Source organism: Solanum lycopersicum, chromosome 9 (assembly GCF_036512215.1).
Source record: "Solanum lycopersicum chromosome 9, SLM_r2.1".
Taxonomy (NCBI): Eukaryota; Viridiplantae; Streptophyta; class Magnoliopsida; order Solanales; family Solanaceae; genus Solanum; species Solanum lycopersicum.
The window spans coordinates 58,513,784-58,527,963 of record NC_090808.1 but is presented as its reverse complement, the minus strand read 5'-3'; the positions used below and the strand labels follow the sequence as shown (position 1 = coordinate 58,527,963).

The 14,180-nt window shown below is 35.4% G+C and overlaps 1 protein-coding gene across 1 annotated transcript; it reads right to left on the bottom strand.

The window, feature by feature from the left end:
- Positions 1 to 1,532: 1,532 nt before the first annotated feature.
- Positions 1,533 to 12,941, bottom strand: ABCC8 (ABC transporter C family member 8). Its single transcript, XM_004247079.4, has 12 exons — positions 12,702 to 12,941; positions 10,275 to 12,560; positions 9,831 to 10,151; positions 9,664 to 9,750; positions 7,825 to 8,520; positions 7,512 to 7,676; positions 4,753 to 5,047; positions 4,117 to 4,328; positions 3,143 to 3,448; positions 2,657 to 2,720; positions 2,296 to 2,535; positions 1,533 to 2,064 (listed from the first exon to the last, which is right to left on the bottom strand). The coding sequence occupies exons 2-12, from the start codon at positions 12,372 to 12,374 to the stop codon at positions 1,952 to 1,954; spliced, it is 4,599 nt and encodes a 1,532-aa protein (XP_004247127.1). The 5' UTR covers positions 12,375 to 12,560; positions 12,702 to 12,941; the 3' UTR covers positions 1,533 to 1,951.
- Between the last annotated feature and the right edge of the window lie 1,239 nt (positions 12,942 to 14,180).

The window sequence follows — 14,180 nt, the reverse complement described above, 5'->3', positions numbered from 1 at the left end:
TTCTCTTACCATCAGATAATGTTTCTTTAGATAAATCTATCACAATGTTAGACCATAGATTACAACTTCTTAATTCAATAACATAACCCTCTAATTTATTGTAACAGTCCACAAAGCTACCATACAGAGTCTCTACCATATCAGCCTTCATTTCTTTGACCTTGTACTTAGGGTTACTTGCAATTTCTCCCTAAAATACGGAGCTATTGTTGAGCAATTCACTAAGGAGTCGTCGATCATATGCTATTCCACACTCTATATGATCTACTAGTGTTTTAACACTAACAGTAGGAGTGGTCATATCCCTAGAAATCAGAAGTAAAAATGGACAACCTTCAGCGCCACATTCATGTCTCAATCTTTTTTTATCATTCTTCACCATAACAAGTTCTACCTTTTTAGCTATAGCATAAAGTTTGCAAAATTGTTTTGCTTCAGCTATGTCCTTGAAGGTCATACCCTTCACAATCTCCTTATAATCTTGCAAACTATCAGATATGTTTCTCTTTTTTTTTTTAGTAAAGAAATTTTTCAATTCATCTGTATCATAATCTGAACAACTAAACACCATTTTTTTTGTTGGTGTCTCAATGCATAATATAACAATACAAATCAGAACACACTCAATATAGTTTAAAATACCTTTTAAAACAATAGGTAAATATGGGCAAAATACGATAAATAAGCACATAAATATGACCAAGATCAGAATAATCACCATTTATCCTCTAAACTCCAGTAGTTAGTTGTCACACTGAATTATATTGGTACGAACTACAAATTTACTTGCAAAACAAAATAAAGCAATGTTTGTAAATGTTCAATAATAGACCAAAATAATATTATGATTATCATTATGTCCCCTTCATGGGCGTCAAACTATTTACCCCTAAATTTATCACTTGAATAGCAATCGAATTTATATTTGAAGGTCAAGGGTACACAAATTAAAATGATCAAATGCAAGTTTCTTGCTACTTGAAAACTTAATTACAAAAATAATTAACTATAGATACTAAGTAAGAATACTTAACAAAAAAGTAAAGAATTTCTTATTTAGTTGTGCCTGGTGAAGTTGTCACAAAAAAAAAAAAAAGTACTTGCTTTGTAAAAAGTGTGAGTTATACAATAGTGATGATGATAAATCAAATGCCTTACAAGTGAGGGAGATAAGTTGATTTATTGTATAAATCTTAAGTAGTACTCCATATTTTGTGTGTATCCAGCCATTCATAAAGATTTTTATATGCACATTAAGTACCTAGGTGTGACTGGCCTACAAATAACTTTATCCCAACATGAGGCAAATCACCTCAGTATTACAATATACATGCAAAGAATGAAAAGAGTATGATGATGTCTTGAGCATCACCAACTTCAAAAATATATTGGGACAGTATTTACAACCACCTCCTCACACACGAAAACTTGTGACCTGTTGTTCTTGCCTAAAGGCATGCTGCAACAACAATAGAAGCAACACTGAAATTAACTGTTGTACTTGGGGATTGGTCAGTCAAAACTAACAAGGATTGATTGATAAGTAGAACTCGTGAATATAATAAACCTTATCGACAAAAGTAGGCACTGAAGTTGAGTTAGTCCTCTACAAGATCAGAAATATAATCAAAATTTGCTTATCAGTTCATGTCAGATAGATACAAATTGCCGTCACATTTCTTCTCTTCCTACTTATTACCAACCTCTGCTGCCTAGCTTATTTTATGTTACAGAATTCCCATCATACCTACAGAAGAATTGAGCATGGCCTTTACTGCAGTAACTAATTTCAACTTGTAGCTCCCTTGTGCTGCTTGCAGATACCCCCTTCACCATTTATACTTCTTCTAGCCCAATGAAGCAGCAGCAGGAGTGCTAGCCAGTTCATTTTTCCTATGGCATTCTGCTCTTCTTTGTTCTTCCATCAAAATCTTCAGGCTTGCTACCCGAATTAAAAATCAGGCATGCCACTGGATCTTGTTGAGTACTCTGATACCAACTTGAGAAACATAGAAGATTTGTCCTCTAAGAGTCGTGCTGGAGTATCAAACTCAGCCACCCGACCTGCATATGCATCGAATTTTATCAAAGCTCAAGCTATTTCAATGTGACAAGGATTCAGATCATATAACGTATCAACAAAAAAAAAGAAACATAACCACAATCTCGCGCGCACACACTACTCATCCTCTTTAAAATTTCTTTTGTGTGGTCGAGGTGAAGAAAAAATCTCTCCCTCCTATATAGTCTTGACACCCATTTCTACCAAGAACAAGTGAATTACAGAAAACGCACCATCACTGAGGACCAGGACAAGATCACTGTCAATAACTGTAGGGATACGATGTGCAATGGTGCAAACAGTGCAGTCCTTAAACTCTGTCCTAATAATCTTCTGGATGAGGTTATCTGTTGCTGAGTCAACCGAGGCCGTCGCTTCATCAAGCACCAAAATTTTGGCTTGTTTAAGTAAAGCCCGCCCAAGAGATACAAGCTGTCGCTGGCCCACACTCCAATTCTCTCCATTCTCCAGGACTGCCAGGCATGTTGACAAAATATTTGATGAGAATTCAAAAGAAAACCAAATAACACCATTGGAGAGGCTCCCATCACTCTCAGAATTGCACGTTTCAGTCCAATCCAACAGAAAACATACCTGGTGTATCAAGCTTTTGATCTTTATTCCTGACAACCTCTCCAAGCTGGGACTTTTCAAGTGCCTGAAGGGAATAAAGGAATACCAAACTGCTGTCAGTGTCGGAAAGCAAACAATGATCCACTAATGGCTTCAGCTTCTACTTATAAAGAATTTTTTTTAAAAAAGAGAACCACTATTTGGAAAGACAAGTTTAGGAGCAACATAAATATAAGGAAGAAATAGGTAAAGTTACCCAAAACAGTCTGTGAACCTACAACTACAAGCTTAAGAAGTACAACATATGACTAAAATAATGTAGGAAGACAGTTCTGATAGCTGATCTAGTGTCTATGATGGGAGAATCTCCTTAACAAATTGGAAATTTAGAACTTCTATATTTCATTTTTTCCAAACGTCACATAATCACATCAGTCTAATTAAAAAAAGATTGCTGCCTTTAAAATAATGTGTAGGTAACAGGGAGAAACACAAATCAGTTATTACCTGCCATATGTCTAGATCTGAATGTTCGTCAAGTGGGTCAAGGTTGTCTCGAATTGTCCCTTCAAATAATGTTGGATCTTGGGGAATTATACTCAGACGACTACGAAGGTCATGAAGGCCAACGGTTGAAATATCAATGTTGTCTATAATTATTTTTCCACCTTCTGGTTCCAGCAATCTGAATAAAGCCTGAATCAGAGTAGATTTGCCACTACCTGTGCGCCCCACAATTCCAATTTTCTTTCCTCCAGGAAATTTGCAGGATACACCATGAAGCACAACTGGAAGACTCTCCTTATAACGAACCTAAACAGGAATAAAGTAGTCATTAGCTTTTCCTATCCCTGATATTAGGTGGAAGGTAGGCGTATTACAAGTTGTTTCCACGAGCTCTGCCGAGATGTTAATTCCCAGACTCCAACAGTGGTATCAGCTTTTTAATTCTTTCATGAACTAGGCATGACATTTGACTGCATCCAGACGTAATTACCCTAAAATGCATGCTAAAGACAGTGAATGAATATAAAAACAGACTTGAAACAATTGCGATTCACTGAACTTTAAGACAGTTAAATGAACATGAAGATGCAAGGACATGAAACATTTGCAGTTCAGAGTAAGCTTTGACAACATCCTTTCCTGTCACCATCTCCCATTGACTATTTCTCTTAGTATACTGTCAGCAGTATTCAGCTCTCCCTTGTCATCTGACTGGACTCTTACAAAAATAAAATTTTCGCTTTCCCACTAAAACAAAGAAGTTTGTGCATCTATTACCAAAACTTCATTCATTCATACAATTACATAAAACTAAAGGCTTGATGATAAACATTTCAACCGGAATAAGAAGAGGAAAAACTCAGACCACAGAAATATCATAAATTAGTTTTATAATATTGAATTTCAACGCCAGCATGATGTCCTAAAAACAAGAAAGTCATATGCCATAAAATAGAAATACAAATTGTGCATACCTTTAAATCAATCAGTTCAATGGTTCCTTCTTCTGGCCATGACGATGGGGGACGAGGTTCAATAATTTGTGGGGCCTCACTAGGAATATGACAATATTGATGAATCCTTTCTATTGAAATAATCTTGTTTTCAAGCTTGCAGAAACTAAGTATCCATCGTGACAGGCGTGCATTCAAGTTCAGGCCATATGTCACAGCAAGACCTGCCATACCTATGGGAGTAGATACATAATAATTAAAATTATGATATCGATTCTATGAATCTCTAAGACAAAAATAGGTGTCCCTCTTGCAATATTTTTTCGCAAATAGTTCCCGCCATCCTTCCCCCCCTCCTTTTTTCCTGATAAGTCGTTTCAACATCCTCGTAAGACGTGAATCATAACTAGTGCTGAATAAGGTGAAATCACTCAAAATTATACCTTCCCATTTAGAATTGATTGACCTGAGTTACATTCTTCTCAATGTTTATGAATTGGTTGTTGATAATTATGGGGTTAAAATGCACAAAAAATCAAAACTATTATCAACTCGAATATTCATCAAATAATCAAGACTTGAAGCAAGATTTTCATCACATTGGCAAAGATAAAGTACTTACTAGGACATTACATGGAATAAATATAATGTACTTACTAGGATCTATGCTCCCATGAGGAAAGCTCACAAGTAAAACCATGCAAAAAGCAAAGACAAATGTAGAGAGCAACTCCATGCGTAGGCAAAGCCATTCGATTGCTGCAAGACTGCAGAAGAATGGTCGAGCAAAGCAATCCAAGAGATAAAGGTTCCTCTTCATAAATCTCTTTTCTTGTCCAAAACCTCTGATTGTTGCAGCTCCAGCAATTGACTCAGCAAAAAGATGAATGATTGGAGATTTCTGGATGCTAACAATGCGAACTAGTTCCCTTGATGAAGCCATATAGTATTTCTGCACAGATTTTACCACAAATACTTTAACCCTTGCCCTTTTTATGCACAAATGAAATGAAGTACAAGAAAACTCATTAAAAATAATCAGTTCAAAACTGGACGACGCAGAATGAGAGTCCATAACTTGCATGTATGAACGATTTCAACTTCAGCAGGGTATTGATGGCTAGTACCGGAAAATGAAAAGAACCAATATATATTTTGCCAGTGATACTCTAGCAGATGGTTCAAGTTGTGCTAAAACTAGAAAAGAGTCTTTAAAACTCCAATTATGCAAACCACCAAATGTCCTCATTTACTTTAGCTACCCAACTAGATAGTAACAGCAGGAAAATATTCTTATATGATATTTTGCGAGGAATTGCAAGACCATTTTCATGAGCAGCAAAGTTATCTTTAGAGAATGAAATATAATCTAAAAGGGCAAACTAGAAAGTAGCATTCGTATGTTGGTGAAGCAAGTATACAGAGATGGAATTAATGGGATTCTAGCACCCTTAAGGACATATATACTTTTCCAAATCGGGGTCAAATATAGTTTGTTGATGAAACATTTTCAGCACAAAAAGAGTCACAAAACCCCCCAAAACAAAATTTCTTCAAGAGAATGCTCCACATGAAAGATTATTTCCTTTCTTTGATAACACCAAGGATTAGATGTTATTGATTTATGTTTACACAAACTACTACTACTTATAATAAGGAAAAACAGTATTTTGCTGATTTTTGTACTGGATCTTTTGATGCATGTATTTTTTTCCTTTCGGGCAGAAAGCCGCAAAAGATTTGTTTAATTCCTTTCATGTCCCAGGAGTGATCTAGTGCTTTATCTTTTCACAAAGCAGGCCCAGTAACTTCTCATTTCTCACGTAGTTCTCAAGACTCGCGAGGTGTTTAAAGTGTGGGCCCTTGTGAGCTTTTCATTGCACGACATACCTCTCAATTGGCAGTCTTTTGAAGTCATTATACTTCTTGTTTCTGTGTTTATTCTTTTCTGTTTTTTGTTTTGTTCTCTTTAATAGAGTTAAAAAAAATACGACTATAACCAACCAACCTAGCATAAGAAACATAAAATCAGTCGACCAACTTTAAGTAGAACTAAGATGTAAAAATTGTTATATTAGAGTAAATTTGTAAAGGTCCAACAATTTGAAGATATTAATACAGATTGAAAAACAATATACTCCCTCCTTTTCAATTTGTTTGGCTGGTTTTGACTTGACACTGGGTTTACGGAAGTAAAGAAGACTTATGAAACTTGTGGTCTTAAACTAAAGATGTGTAGAATGTACCAAAATGTCCTTTTGACCTTGTCATATTAAACATGCCATGTGAAAAAGATGGAATTAAAAAGTTGCCAAAAAACGAAAACATGCATTATTTTTTAAATGGACTAGAAAGGGAAGTAAGATAAACAAATCGAAACGGACTTGTAAGGAAAGTAAGACAACAAATTGAAACAGTAGAATTAAATTAGAATGATCAAAGCTTTTTAAAAAGGTAAATGAAACATCCTTTACGAAAATGAGACACCAATGTCCATATATTATTCAAAATATATGGATTTAAAAGGAAAGTAAGACAACAAATTGAAACGGTGGAAGTAAATTAGAATGATCAAAGCTTTTTAAAAGGTAAATGAGACATCCTTTACGAAAATGAGACGCCAATGTCCATATATTATTCAAAATATCTGAAACAAGAAGTGGAAATAAAGATCAATTTACTGTTATTACACTTCTTATCAAGAAAAAGTAACTCTCCATCTAATTTTTAAGGAAGAATAAAAAGTTAAAAGAAAAAATTCAACCCTAAGAAGATACTTAATTGTAAAATAGTTAAAATAGTTTGCTGGTCTACCATCTAAAAGAGAAAATTCCTAAACTAATTTACAGAAAATGAGAGGTAATAAATATAAGAAACAATATCTAATAACTCTTCGGCTATTCCATATAATCTATCTTTTTTTTCAATTATCATATGAATATTGAACTTTTCTCTAATATAATATAAAAGTTGTCAAATATATGTGAAGATATAATTATAAACAACTTGATAAGATTGAATTTCCAATTTTAACTAGAACTTCAAATTATAATATGTTTGAAACTCTTGCACGAAACACTTAACAAACACAACCTTTTATGTTAAATACTAATGAGATGTCGCGCATGTGTCCAGTGAATATTAGAATTATAGAAGTATCTCACCAATACCTTCCTTGTCAAAGAACCTCCAAAATTGAGCCAGAGATGTTATACTTTTACATTGTATTTGTCGATGGAAGAAAACTTTTAGGATGAACTAGCACATTAAAGGTAAGTAAATATGAGTGAGTGAGAGAGAGAGAGGAAAAATAGATTGTATCACTCGATAATCTTGTGAGTTTTTGATGTATAAACTAAGCAAAGGATTTGCAGAGCTCATGCTTAAATCTAAAAATGGTCTGTCCCTTCAGTTACCTGCATCCATAGGCAAGCAATCGCCATTGGGATGACAAGTAGTAACACTTGCCAGGTAACTGTTGTCATGACACCAACAATACCAATAAGCTGAATTGTAGTTGAAGCAAAGCCGCCAAGTCTGAAAGGAATATCAAGATCAACCACACTTTGATCAATTGACACCTGGTAAATCATAAGAATCCCTTAGAACAATTGCTCTACCCAAAAAATAGGGCAATAAAGAAGGCAGGGAGGGAGAATCATGGAAAAATCAAGTACGCAGAGGATTGCATAAAAATGAATGTTAAGGTATAACAATACTTGGACATACGCGATTCAATATCCTCCCTGCTGGTGTGGAGTCGAAGAAAGACATTGGAGCCCTAAAGATTGTTCTCAGCATTTTCAAAAATAATTTTTGCGCAGCCTCTAGACCAAATGTAGCAACCAGGACTGCCCTAATAAAGATAAACCATGAGCTTCCAAAAGCAAGGGCCATATAAACACCAAGAAGTACCACACTAGTCGTCCTAGGACTGTCCCCTGGAGTTTGTGGATTTGCCCAAGCCATCCACCAATTACTAGCTATTTGGAGCACCTGAAATAGCGTCTGTGCAAGAATGATAAGCGGAATCAACAATCCCTTATAAGCAGCTGCCATATATGACAGATAAACTTTCATGCTAACTTTTCCCCTCTCCCGTTCCTCTTCCTGAACAAGCTGCTTTTTTCTCAATCTTTTAGCTTTCTTTTTCTCTTTGATTGCCTTCTGATCAGCAGCCGAGATACCTTCTTGTACTTCTTTTGCAAGACTGTCAATACTCTTTTCGACTGAATCACATTTTTCAGCCACTAAAGCAGAACCATCAGGCGAAGGATCTTTATCCGATTCTTCAAGAGATTGGTTCGAAAAATCCATAGCTTCAATTGCTTCATGATGAGCTGAAACCAAAGCGTTGAAGTCAGTCCCTGCTTGCAGAAGTTCATCATACTTTCCACATTGACAGATACGTCCTTCCTTCAGGACCTGTGAAAGGAAGCTAAAAAGTCATTTGGGAATTAATGGTGCCCCAATACTGATTAAAAAGGATGTTGACAGGTCAAGTTTGATGGCTACTCCTCCTTCACTTTAGAATGTAAAAAGGAAAGGCCCGAGTGTAAAGCCTTTTCAGATTGTAGTATATTTAGATCTTATATCTTGAATGGTTAAAAACATAACATACTATTCTAGATATTTCCAGCGCACTACCACTTATCAGAAACAGTTGTGAGAAATCACACACAAGAATTAGTTTAGGCTTTATTTTCCTTTTTACAGAACTTTTAATCCCTTCTTTGAAAAGAACTTCCTGCTCTGTTGGTGGTGGAACTACAAAGTCATCTGAAACAACATTGTCAAAGGCTCATAAAGCGTGCTGGAGACTCGACACTCAAAGAAGCTCAGGGAGGACGCAACACCCAGCTTAAGTTGAGCTTCAGAGTAGACATGGCACTAAGGACTACGCAGTGTGTGTTATTGCAGAAGTGTAAGCCTCTCTAGACCTGTGAAAGGAAGCTAAAAGCACAGGTAAATCTCCAACCATACTGCTCCATTTTATAATTTGTTCCTCAAGCTCCACAAACACTACTTCTTGATCTTTTGACAATTCATATTTTAGAACAGCCAAAACTTACAAGCAAAACCATTTTTCCTTGCAGTTGTATTTATGCTACAACATTCTTCAAATTTCAAAGAAGAAGAAAATACACACAATTCAACTTAGAAGCTGAATGATCTATATACCATGCTATTAGTACAAGCATAGATAATAAAAGATCACCTTTTCTGAACTATTGCCATACCTCAACTTTCATCTCGCTTTTAAACTGAGAACAACATACCCATTACCCAGTGTAATCCCACAAGTGAGGTCTTGGGACACTGGTGTGTACGCAGCCTTATCCTCTACCTTGTGAAGGTAGAGAGGCTGTTTTTGATAGACCAGACTCAAGTAACTTTTGAACTGAGCATATTAGTATAAGATCCATGATGAAAGGACAAAATGAGGATACACTTGACAAAACAATGATGGTAGTTTCAATAGAGGCCTTCAAGCTATAGAGGAACATTTTGCACACAATTTGACAGGACAAGGAGGAGTATTAGATAGTGAAAGAATACATCACCTACCAATATCACATCAGCAGCTGGCAAAAATTCAACCTGGTGTGTAACAAAAACCACTGTTTTTGTTGCTAGTGCAGTTAGTATGTACTCCTGCAGAAAAATAATTGCAAATTCAGCAAATTTCCTTCTAATTGAGCAGTAGAAATGATTAAGCAACACCTATGCATAACCTTAAATAAGTCTGCCCCAGTGTGTGCATCAACGGCACTAAACGGATCATCCAGTAAATAAATATCAGCGTCCTGATAGAGCGCCCTTGCAAGTTGCACACGTTGCTTTTGACCACCACTAAGATTTATGCCTCTATCACCAATAATAGTCTGATCTCCATGAGAGAAAAGCTCAAAGTCCTTTTTCAGAGAACAAGCATGAATCACGGCCTTATATTTTGCCTTATCCATTGGGCTACCGAAAAGGACATTATCTTCTATGGTCCCAGATTGTATCCAAGCTGACTGTGAGACGTAAGCAGCATTTCCACATATTCTAACCTAACACAAATATAAAGGTACAAGCACAACAAAAGAATGCTGATTAGAGCTTCTCCCGAATACCAAGATTAGATATTTTGAAAATCTAAAGAAAAAAGTGAGAAAATCTTTAATTTGACTTACTTCACCAGAGATTCTGGGAATCTCACCAAGGATGCAAGAAAGGAAGCTTGATTTCCCTGAGCCAACCACACCACAGACAGCAACACGCATGCCCTTTTCAACCTTTAATTGTATGCCTGCCAACGTTGGAGTTGGAGAAGATGGATCCCAGCAAAATTCACTGTCTTTAATTTCTATTGCCACATTTGTAGTGTCCCGAGGCAGCACAATGGTTGCATCTTGCTGCAATTCTTCCTCTTGCAGAAATCCAGCAATCCGATCGAGGGATACTTTTGTCTGAGCCATCATTGACACCAAGTCAGGAAAATTCCTAAGTGGTTCTTGGAGGATCCTGAAAGTCGCCAAAGCAGAAAGAACACTTCCTGCGGTAAGCTGGCCACCCAATAGTATGCAAGTGCCAAAGGTAACAGCTGAAACAAATATTGGGGAGCTCCAGAAAATGAAGGTGATGAAAGCTTGAGAGTACAGAGCTTTTCGAAGATACTTGAACTCCACATTCCGCATGTCCTCTAGCATTACTCTATACCTATCCTCCCATGCTTGCAACTTGAGAATCCTCATGTTCCTGAGGCACTCAGAAGTCTTTCTCATCCTATCGTCCTTGGCACCCATTAATTTATCTTGATAGTCTTCTTGAATCCTAGCTAATGGAACGGTTGCAACAATGGATATAATGGTGGCAACTAAAGTAGCCACAGATGCAATACCAACATTTTTATACAAAATAGCAAGAGCCAGAATGATTTGAAGAGGCAGCATCCATATATCATGAAGATACCATGAGTAGTCTCCTACTCTCTGAACATCCACTGCCATGTAATTAACAATCTCACCGCTAGAGTGGCTTTGCCTCGCGGAACTTGAGAGCCTCAGTCCCTTGCGATATACCATTGCAGTGAGAGCTGATCTCACATGCATGCCCAAAATGTCAACCCCAAGATACCACTGCCGGGTCGTTAAGGTCTCAACTAACTTCGCTGTGAAGAATATTCCAGCCAAAATGTATCCCTCATGAGGAAACGTCTCCACTCCTGCTAGGTAGTCCACGAAGTAACTGATCAAGTATGGGCCCACATAAGAAACACAAGTGTTCAATCCTGCAAAAACTGCATTGCAGGCAGCCTCCTTCCAGAAAGACTTAAGTATGGCCCAAGCTAAAGAAGGCTGCTCTGAAGGATCTTCAGCCTTCAATTTTTCCCAATTTGCATTTAGAACCTTGTAATTAGTCTTAGAACGATCTCGTTGAGCAAGAAGTGGAATGTCTTTCAGCTCAAGAGGCCTCTTTGCGCCTACTGAAAGAAGTGGGTTTAACCAAGAAAGAGTAGCTAAACTGATAAGTCCCGCATCACTGTAAGGAGTAACTTTAAGACATGCCGGTTCTTCTTCAGGGAGCAATGGCTCCTGAAGATCAGAATTTCTAGTTACTTCTATACCAGTGACACCTCTAATAGCAACAAAACAGAGAAAGGCAAGAGAAGGGGTAACAGCAAGATTTGCAAAGACATGAGAATTTAAATGTCTTGAGCCTTCTATTGCCAATTCTCTACTATCAGAGTACAAAGTACACAAACAAATGACAAAAGACACCACCCACCATACCCTTGACAACAATGAGAATTTTGAACTGCCTTTATACTTACAGTAAAGAGCTTTAAAGCTCAAGACAGTCCAAGCCAACGTCTGAATTACAGGAAAGAGTAACAAAGTCCAATTCACGCTACTCCCTTGCGTAGCCTTTCTTACCAAACCAACCCCATCGTAAACCAACACCACGACATGCACAAACAAGACATAGAAGCTACACAAAACTGAAGCTTTAAACGCTCTACCTATCTCAATGCTCTGAATTTCCACATCACCTCTCCTCCTACCAGGTACTGAATTACCATCCGAATCATCCTTCCGAAATCGAACCCGACCCACACACAGATATATCTGCTTCGCCGATACAATAAACAGAAACACAAGAAACAACGTCAAGTTGACACATATGGACGATAACTCCAAGAAACTAAGTCCTTGAAAAGCGGTGGATAGTGAGAATAGGCTTGTTTGATGAGAAACTGTAGCTGTATCAAACCATAGATTGATACCCATCATGGGAAGTACCAATCTTACACTGTAAATGAGTGAGTAAATCAATTTCTTGAAGATGGGTGTTCGTAATACTACTCTTATTATATTTTAAGAAGCAATATAGATTGAATCTGGCAAAAGGGTATTTCACCATCTGGACATGAATGTGGTGTCCATACCGCATAAATTATGACAAGTAACCCCAGGAATCTGCAGACACATAACAGATGAAAACAAATTGATATTGCATCACAAAACCCAACAACACACAGTATGTGTATATGGTATTTGGGAAGGTGACAAATTGAAAATCAGAAATGAAAGGGGTTACATAAAATCCAAAAATCTGACCTGGGTTTTTGTTATCTTCTTGAGAAGATGAATCGTTTATCGAGCCCCTAGAGATTGTCGAGGTAAATTGTTCAAAAGGATAACTCTGTAGCTACTAAACACACAGAGAAAAGTAGCTACAAAAATACATACACTCTTGTGGGTTAGTCACTTAGTTTTTTTTTTATAGAGAGAAAAACACAGATCCACCATACTCTGTCATCATTTATATACGAGTATAACTATCATCGATCGAAGAATATGATACAGTAAATAAAAATTATAATATATAATATAAATTTAAAATAATTAAATATAGTAGTATATTTAACTTGATTTAAAATCACGTTTATATTTTTCAACTTTGAATATGCACAAGTTGACACACAAATTTATATAATGTTGAACAAATAGACATATATATTCTATATGTCATTTTTTATCCTACGTTATATCTTATTGTGTGATATAAAATTTATATATTTATTTATTTAAAAATTAAATAATTAAAAATATCTGTTTATGCATTATAAAAATTGAAAGTTAAATTTAGAATTTAATATATGTATTATGCTTATAACGAAATATTTTTGGAATTATTAGAGTTGTGAAGTGTTGATGAGTTTGAGTTCGCATAGGACTCTTTATGATTTTAAATAAAAACAAACAAAACAATCACACCTCTTTTTTTTTATCATTAATGTAAAATATAATATAAAGTATTATTTGTGAATTTTTTTTTTTTTATAAATGAGATTAAAAATACTAGGTTTGTAATGAAGAGGTAGGGTCATTATTTATTCCAATGAAGCAGAGAGGAGAATAATGGTAGCTCTGATTTGGATGAATATTTAATATACAACTCTAGATCATACTAATGATTTATTATAAACAAAAATTAAAGATTAGGTTTTTTAAAAATAAACAAATAAATTATGTTTGAGATCTTAGGAAAGTACACATGAATTTGTTGAGATTTCTTAAGTTAGATTTAAAAAGAAAAAAAAATTATTTTAATATGATATTTAATATCTATAACTCGATTATATCTGAATTCACGTTAAAAATTTTTATATTTTTTTATTTACGATTCATAGCTAAAAAGCCTCGAACACCAGACATTGTCATTTTCCTTTTGTTTGTTTATTGCTCACATCGTCGTCATTCCACCCACAAAAAATAACACTATTTTCGCTTGTTAATTATTATTATGAATATAATTGCTACTCGAATCGAAGGATCTATTTGGTCATTAGAAAAAATTAAAAATCAATGTTTATTTAAACAATTTAAATATAATTTAAAATAATATAGAAAACCTTTATATGTACAACTCAATATCATGTTTTTATTTTTTTCATCTTCTTATATATTTTTTTTTTCTTTTTCAAATGTTATGTTGTTTTCTTTGAGAAAAAAGGTTAAAAGAATATTTCTAAAGTATTTTGAAGTAACTTAAATTTATCTTTTATTATATTTTTAGCTTTATTATTGTTTGTT

What these genes read in the sequence shown, in the direction of transcription:
- ABCC8 (XM_004247079.4), bottom strand. Translation starts at nt 12,374, where the DNA reads ATGATGGGTATCAATCTATGGTTTGATACAGCTACAGTTTCTCATCAA. An exon ending in CAGCTGCTGATGTGATATTG is followed by an intron (nt 8,521 to 9,663) that starts GTAGGTGATGTA and finishes TTCCTTTCACAG; the next exon opens with GTCCTGAAGGAAGGACGTAT. An exon ending in CAGATCTAGACATATGGCAG is followed by an intron (nt 2,721 to 3,142) that starts GTAATAACTGAT and finishes TATTCCCTTCAG; the next exon opens with GCACTTGAAAAGTCCCAGCT.